General features: G+C 41.4%; 1 protein-coding gene across 1 annotated transcript in view; it reads right to left on the bottom strand.

The window, feature by feature from the left end:
• Positions 1 to 291: 291 nt before the first annotated feature.
• The window catches only part of LOC101753686 (ABC transporter G family member 31), a 9802-nt gene continuing 1878 nt past the window's right edge, over positions 292 to 8215 (bottom strand). Inside the window, exons 4-24 of the mRNA XM_004968349.2 lie at positions 7992 to 8076; positions 7618 to 7777; positions 7456 to 7532; positions 7321 to 7374; positions 6921 to 7011; positions 6498 to 6799; positions 6146 to 6427; positions 5378 to 5694; positions 5129 to 5289; positions 4951 to 5054; positions 4589 to 4745; positions 4383 to 4502; positions 4183 to 4274; positions 3758 to 4090; positions 3379 to 3669; positions 2959 to 3042; positions 2738 to 2871; positions 2424 to 2651; positions 2147 to 2318; positions 1791 to 2045; positions 292 to 770 (exon numbers count right to left, since the gene is read on the bottom strand). Coding sequence (XP_004968406.1) covers positions 498 to 770; positions 1791 to 2045; positions 2147 to 2318; positions 2424 to 2651; positions 2738 to 2871; positions 2959 to 3042; positions 3379 to 3669; positions 3758 to 4090; positions 4183 to 4274; positions 4383 to 4502; positions 4589 to 4745; positions 4951 to 5054; positions 5129 to 5289; positions 5378 to 5694; positions 6146 to 6427; positions 6498 to 6799; positions 6921 to 7011; positions 7321 to 7374; positions 7456 to 7532; positions 7618 to 7777; positions 7992 to 8076 — 3772 coding nt within the window. The 3' untranslated portion in view covers positions 292 to 497. The remainder of the gene's footprint in view (positions 771 to 1790; positions 2046 to 2146; positions 2319 to 2423; positions 2652 to 2737; positions 2872 to 2958; positions 3043 to 3378; positions 3670 to 3757; positions 4091 to 4182; positions 4275 to 4382; positions 4503 to 4588; positions 4746 to 4950; positions 5055 to 5128; positions 5290 to 5377; positions 5695 to 6145; positions 6428 to 6497; positions 6800 to 6920; positions 7012 to 7320; positions 7375 to 7455; positions 7533 to 7617; positions 7778 to 7991; positions 8077 to 8215) is intronic.

The raw sequence follows: 8215 nt of genomic DNA on the forward strand, positions 1-8215 counted from the left end.
AAGACGCCGCTGGCTGCCGCTGGCTTTTCCAGCGCTTGGAAGCACTGCGCAAGCGTGCCCGCCTACGCTACGCATCCAAAAGGGAGGCATCGGGGAGGACGAGGCCGCCATGCCAAAGCGGTCAAAAGGGAGCGCAGGTGTCGACCGCCCATTGGCGCCGCGGCGGCCGCTCGTGGGCACCGGCAGAAAGGCGCGGTCAAAAAAAAAAAACCTGCACGAAGCGACCGCACGGTATAACGATGGAGAGAGGCAGTGGCGGACTGGCAGTACATGCACGCGCAGACGCATTCCTGCAGGGGTGAAAGAAAGCTGGCTTACTGGGGGCTATACAGTTTTTACTTTTCTCACTCTTCACACGCTCCCGTGACCGACCGGAAGATTATTTACCGGCGACAAAATGTTTCTGGACAAATTAATGTGCGGCGAACTGGTGGTGACACGATGCGGCGGGCGGTGGTGGTGGTGGTACATTGGCGAGCACGGGGGGCGGCGAGCGATCATCTTCGCTGGAAGTTGAGGTACTTAATGGCGAGGGCGAAGACGACGGCGAAGAGGACGCAGAAGCCGGCGACCATGGCGGCGACGACGCCGAGGAAGTCGTAGCGGAACCCGAAGTGGTGCTCCAGGAAGGACGCCACGGTGGTGGAGGTGACGCCGTCGGCGAGGAGCAGGGGCTGGTCCAGGTCGCCGAACTGCGAGGTCAGGAGGCCGTACAGCGTCCACGACACCGGGTTGGCCCAGTAGTACCAACGCCACCACACGGGGATGCGCTGCGAGCGTTCAGCGGAGAGACAAAAATTGGTCAGTGCTGCCGCTGTGAAGAACAGATGGCTGATGTGCAAATAACATGGGCATAGCGTGCACTGTGTATAAGAACATGAGGTTAACTCATCCAAGGCTTTCTAGAATTAGAAACTTTATTTACGGGAAAGGGATCAATTTTTGCAAGTACTATGAAAAAACTTGGACTAAGAACATATATACTCCTTGTATATAAAAAAAGGCTATTGAGCCCATGGGAGGTAGGAAAGCAGTGACTTCACATCGAAGTTAGATACTAATTAGGAGTATTAAATATAGGTTAATTACAAAACCAATTGCATAAATGAAGGCTAATTCGTGAGACGAATCTATCAATCCTAATTAGTCCATGATTTGACCATGTGATGCTACAGTAAATATGTGCTAATCATGGATTAATTAGGCTTAATAGATTTGTCTCGCGAATTAGCCACAGCTTATCCAATTAGTTTTATAATTAGTTCACGTTTAGTTCTTCTAATCGGTATTCAAATATCCGATGTGATCCGAACTAAAAATTAATCCCTAATGCATTATGCAGTTAAAGCCCAACTCAACAAAATATGGCCCACCTAGGACAGTCAGTCTGGCTTAAAGTAACCCTCCACTCCCGAAAACAAACAACAAACAGAAAATAAAATAGTGCACAGGGGAAAATCCATTTAGCAATTGGTTTCTTCTATTGGAGGGAAGCTCTCCGATTCAGCTAACTCTGATGTTCAGAGCAACATTCCAATCATTTCAAAGTAACCAGTGTATAGCGCTTTTTTCCCGGATATGGCAATGACTCACAACCAATAACTCAGAAAGCTAGACAAGAAAAAAAAGCATTTTTAAAAATATCTAAGATTTTTATCATATCATTCTGTCTGGTGCAACTTTTTGGATGAGATGTCACATGCAAAATTCACAATTATTGGTAGGCTATGGCACAGAAATCGGCTAGAGGACATTAGGTGTGAATTACCGGGTGCATGTTTATCCCATACCTTTCTTGGGATCATGAATCCGCAGAAGAGATTCCACAGAGTGTAGAACGGAGCAGCAATAATAGGCGCAACCGTGTGGTTTGGAGTGATCGCCGTTGTCATCATGCCGTAGAAGGTGAAGTACAACAACGTGAAGTACATGAAGAACAGGTACCACAGGAACTTGGGAGCTGTCCACTCAAATGATCCCAAACTGTAGAAGATTGTACCGTAGATAAGTGACTGCACAAGGATGTAAGGGAACTCCACAGTGACCTGTCAAACAGCAATGGTTATCCAACAACATGAGCACCATTATCAAGAATAACAACAAAATCTTAGTCCCAAGCAAGCAAATGAATTCTGACGGAAATTACCAGAGAAAATGCAAAAGGCAATGCTGAATACATCCCAGCGGCTCGCTCTCTGTATGATACAAATCTTTCGATGGAGATCACAGGCTGAACAGAAGTGGCATTGGTAATTCCTATGAACAGCACTGCTGCGTACATGGCACCCATGGCATTGAATATGTCATGTTGGGTTTCCCTGGTAATTATTCAGCGACAAAATTGTGCTAAGTTCAGGTTGCCAGTTAAGTAGTTGTGTATATGTATGTGTTAAAATTTCTGGCAGAACAATCAGTAGACATACCTTCTAGACCCAAACTTCCAGCAAATAGTTCCAAACATCAATGAAATGATAACAGTGTAGAAGAATCGAACTGCGGTATATTGAGGGTTCCTCCAGTATGATAGGTTTTGCTTCCATAAGCAAGCAATATACTGAGCACAAAATGGTTGGGCATACTTTGTGGCGAAAGTAAGTTCTTTCGATTCACTGCTCGGTCTGCTCAGGACCTCAACCATTTCTCTGGTCTGCCTGAAATGCAATAGCATTACAAGATGATGAGTGGGGAAATGGTTATCCAAAAACATAAGAGAATTTTAGAGGGTATATGTATTTACTGAAATAATTTTGATTTTCGATAGTATTCAGCGAAATCCACTCCAAGAATCTGCTCCATTTGAGTACTTGTGACTTCCAACATCCATGCAGCAGGATTATAGCCATCCCTGATTTTAGGCACTCCTGGAATTGCCTGTTAGCAAATACGGATGTAAGGACAGAGGCATTGTGTAAACTTGCATCAGTAAGAAAATTAGAAAACACATACGGCAGAATATACCTCAAAAAAGTCAACCAGATTGCGTGATTTGGCACCTAAGGGACCAGCATATATAAGTTGCCCTCCACGCTTCATGAACAAAAGCTGAGGACCATACACATAAGTTAGGAGAGGACAAATCTGTAATCTTTACAGCTAGTAATAGTTGGGGGGGACAGTAGGTACAACATATAAGACCAATGAAACTTCTACCAAACAGGGTTCAGAATAAATTTCTCATCACGATGATCCTCAAATTAGATGTAACATCGTATTGTTTTCCTTCGTAGTGAAATTGGGACTCAATATATGTAACTAATTAACAGACATTTTCATCATATAATAAAATAAGAGCTTTGGAATGTTTAGATCAGTATTAATCAACTCTCATGTTTATGAAATGGATAGCTTATATAATAACTTCTCGGTTATTTCTTGTACCTCATCAAATGATTCGAATATGTCAATACTTGGCTGATGGATGGTGCAGACAATAGTCCGGCCTGTATTAACAATATTTCTCACTGTCCTCATCACAATGGCTGCAGATCGAGCATCCAATCCTGATGTGGGTTCGTCCATGAAAACAATAGAAGGATTTGCAACAAGCTCAACAGCAATTGTCAACCTTTTACGTTGTTCTGTAGACAAACCGTTTACCCCCGGCAAACCAACAAGAGCACCACTTAAGGGATTCAACTCAACAAGTTCCATCACCTCTTCAACAAAAGCCTATGAATGGGAACACTGAGGATAAGGAGGACGAAAGGGGGCATGGGACATAGAAAACCAAAAGAAAAAACATTCTGAAAAAGCTTACCCTTTGAGTGTCTGCATCAACATGAGAAGGCAACCGGAGGCATGCTGAGTATAACAAAGACTCAAGCACAGTCAAGCAAGGTGAATGGACATCATTCTGTTCACAATACCCGGAGATCCTAGTGAAGGTCTCCTGGTTCTTAGGATACCCAGATATAGTAATGCTTCCTTCTATGAGCCCTCCAGTTTTCCGGCCAGCTAAAACATCCATGAGGGTGGTTTTGCCAGCTCCACTGACTCCAACAAGTGCTGTTAGTATCCCTGGCCTAAATGCTCCAGTGACATCAACAAGCAGCTGTAGGCGGTCTTCTGCTATACCTTGCTTTTTCAATTCCTGCTAGCAAAACTGGATTATGAATGAATAAATACATATCTTTACTTTTTCTGAGTAACCTCAGTCATACAAATGATACAACTTTGACATACCTCTGGTACATCAACGTAGTAGTTGATATTCCTAAAGCACATAGAAAGGGGTTGAAAAGGCAACACCATCCCCTTCTGTTCCTTGAGATTACCTGAAAGTCAACCACAGTCAATGTCCATGAAAGTCACCCTTTTACAAAGGAAAAACAAAATTTTCTTCTTATGTGAGTATTACGAAAAAAAATTCCATCTAGAATTACCACTTAATGAATTTGAGTGCAGATAAGATCGTAGCTCCAGGGCTACCCTATCATTCTTCCTCCTAGAATCCCTGTGTCGAATTTCATCTTTGGACACAACAGCTTGCAGATTTCCAATAGCTGTGAAAAAGCAATAAGGGCGAAAATTAGTAAACTATTGCAAAGAAGTTGAAGTCGTTTTGGCCTTCTAGTAAGCATAAACTTACGGTTGAGAATCGTCAAGAACATTGTGAACAAGATGTTCAAAACAATAGCATAACCAAACAATGCTCCAACACCAATCCAGAACCAATATTTTTCCTTGAATAACCCATATCCAGTGAGTATCGCTTCACCCATTGTAATGTTCTGGTTTGCAAATTGCTGAAATACAGCAAGTATGTATCAGTAGAAAACCCCTATAGCACCATAACAACAAAACTAATATATCTCAATCATTTGGTTTATAGCCTTGGAACTATTTATGTGTATCCATGTTTTGTGTTGTGCACAACACAACTATAAACATAACAGATTGGTGCCATGTTGCGTTCCCGGCATGAGACTCGGGATTAAAATCAAGTGCTACCTTGCTCCATGAATGCCCATGGAATTCATTGATGGAAATAGCGTTTTGTGCGTACATCATAGGAGAGATCCAATAACCCCAAATCCACCAGACTGGTATGCTTTCTGTTGGTTATCAAGGAAACATTAGGTATATAATCTTAAAGTACTATGAATAAGCTAACAGAGAGAGGTTCAACCTTTGGTTATGATGAATCCTCCAAGAATCATAACAACCAACAAAGCAAATGATCCAAAGGTATTAGCAACTATCATATTACGGCCCAAAGATGCCATGACCCGAAAAAGAGCCAAAGATGTTTGGTGCAGAAAGAAAAGCAACAAAAATTGTCCCAAAAATCTGCAGATGGAAAAGATCAAACTTTAAATGAAAAACATCTCTGATGCTCTGAGAAAAAATAAAAATCAACAAATTTAATGTCAACTACCTTGTGAATTGGGGATCATAGCCAACCACATAATATGTTACAAGTACCCACATTCCTGATTCATAAAGTGAGGTTGGGATGCTCAAGAGCCAAGAAGGAAGTGTATAAGCCCATGGCGGGTAGAAGTGCAGGTCCCTGTGCTTGTAAAGAACAGGAAGCTTTGTGACCAGCATCGAGACTTCAGTGAAGCCATTGAACAGAATCATCACTATCGCAAAGTAAAGGGCTCCTAGATAAATAATCCCATCATCAACTGAATCATGGTGCATTGTTGATCTGAAAAACACTGTCATTGTGATAAGAGCAACAAGTAGAAGCTGCCAAAAAGAGAGAGCATGTTAAAACATCTTTCATTGGTTGGAATTGACACCAGAAAGTAAAACACGCGATTCATATCAAAATCATGGCATATGATTACAAACACGAAGATATAAGAGGCTGTGGCTCTGTGCATATCAAACTAGTGAAAGGCTAACATATAATATTTAAGTATGATAGGATTACTTTTTAGCACAAAAGGCATAATAGCTATATGAATCTGTACGACAATCACATTTATTATTTCATCATATTAAGAGGTTCTGAAGCAGAAAAGCCATCAAATGAATCAGTGAGGGCAATGTGTGTGTTTGGCTCAAGTTACTGAGCAAGTTTTAGCTACCACTGTTTGCATAAGTTTTTCGTATCAACTGTTCAACAGTGTAGCGGTGGCCTTGTGCACATACTTATTTATTCAGTTTGCTAGATGCATATCATAAATGATAATACCTGAATGAATTTGAAGACATAGATGAATGAGTTCCTTTTCATGAGCAGACGCTGCCACTGGTAGTTGGATTTGAGAAGCTCAAGCCTCTTGACACCGTAACTTGATGTACAAAGAGCTGCAGGATGATTACGATATCTGTTGTATGGCACAGCTAATTCCTCATGCAATCTCTTACCGATAATAAATGTTTTAAAGGCTTCAGCAAATTTTGATACAGAAACAAACTGGTATGGATAATCGTAGTGGCACCAATACTGCTGCTGATCTTTCTTGGACAAAACCTGAAACGAAAGAAAAATGAATACAAGAAAATCCAGTCGATATGAAACTAGAAAGTGTGGAGGTGCCTACTTCTTGCAAAAAATCTGCCACATTTTTTCTTTCTGGACACTTGAATCCCATAGCAGCAAAAAAATCAACAGCATATTCACGGGGACCCTGGTATACAATTTGACCTTCAGCTATCAGAATGACATCATCGAATAGTTCATAAGTCTCTGGAGCTGGCTGCAGCAAGGATATGATCGTAGTGCCGTCAAGTGCATGTGTGGAATGCCTTAGGTACTTGATAATCTGATATGTTGTTGCACTGTCAAGGCCTGTAGATATCTCATCCATGAACAGCACACGGGCAGACCCAACTAGCAATTCACCTGCAAGAACAACAAAGATTAGCACAACTTGCACAATGGAAACAGCATGCAAATCTTGCAATAGCTCAATTCCTTCAGCTAACAGCATTAGCATACATAAATGGCAGTAATATGTAGTAACCTGTTGTCAGGCGTTTCTTTTGCCCTCCGGAGATCCCTTTGATCATTTCATCTCCAACAATGGTGTCAGCACAGATGTCCAGCCCTAAAATCTTGGCTAGATCAAAATTAGCAATTCAGAAATCTTGGCACGGAAAGTAATCACGAAGCTATAGGAAATAAAATTGTGTTAACAACTATTTAAAACAATTAGAAAAGGAAGAATACTCCCCCATAAATGAAAGCAATGAACATTTAAAAGGGGGAATGGGCCGAATAACGTATTTGTACAATAAAGGAATAAAAAAATCACGTAAATTAATGAGGCCAGCAGAAAAAGTAACTGGACAAACACAATAGAAACAATTTTTTGGGACTATCCAAAGCAAATAAACAAATAGCTGAAAGAGATACATCAATACCTTCATTATATACTCAGCCACAAGGCTTGTCTGCTTACCCTCAAGAGCCAACGCCTGAAAAGTTAAGAACAAGATATATGACACAACAATTAATTTGGTGTGCAAAGATGGTAAAGCTATCTTGACGTAATCTACCTTCATGAATACATCAAGGTCCTCATCGGGTTTTATCCCCGCATTCTTTTCTCTCCTCAGTAGTTCAACAAGCATGTCTGCAGGTTGATTCATGTCAAAGAACAAACAAACAACTAAGCAAGGAACAATAGAACTTGATAATATCATGGTGCAGTGACCTACCATACTTTATTCCAACACCCTGACAGCGCCCAGCAAACTCTAGAGTTTCTCTGACCGTCATCTCTGAAGCATGCCAGTCTTGCTGACTGACATAAGCAGATGTTCGCTGAGGCACAAACTCATTTAAATGGTGGCCGTTGTAAGTAATGTTCCCAGACATCTACAACAAATTTGGTGCTGCTTGTCAGCAACAAGAAGTTGTTTGGGGCTTGAAAGGCTAATTTTGCTGATCAGAATTCATTTTCAGGAAACAGATGGTATTCTTTTGATGATGGATAAAGCGTTGACTGAACCAGACCAGGTAATAAAGATTTTGCCTATCAACTTTGAGCAAGATATATAGAAAGAAAGCTGATTGACATGATGATACAAACCTTTAATCCAGGGCCAAGCCGTCCAGCAAGAGCCAGAAGCAAGGTGGTCTTCCCGGAGCTTGGAGGACCCAAAAGCAGTGTCATTTTGCAGCATGAACCATACGCATATTTAGTTTACCAAAGCTTAATTTTGAGCAACATAAAAACAGAATGAAACACAGTTTTCCTATATATCATTGAGAGAGGGGGGGGGGGGGGAGTTCAGCAGGATTACCTTATCTCAA

The sequence above is a fragment of the Setaria italica genome, chromosome V (assembly GCF_000263155.2).
Source record: "Setaria italica strain Yugu1 chromosome V, Setaria_italica_v2.0, whole genome shotgun sequence".
Lineage (NCBI taxonomy): Eukaryota > Viridiplantae > Streptophyta > Magnoliopsida > Poales > Poaceae > Setaria > Setaria italica.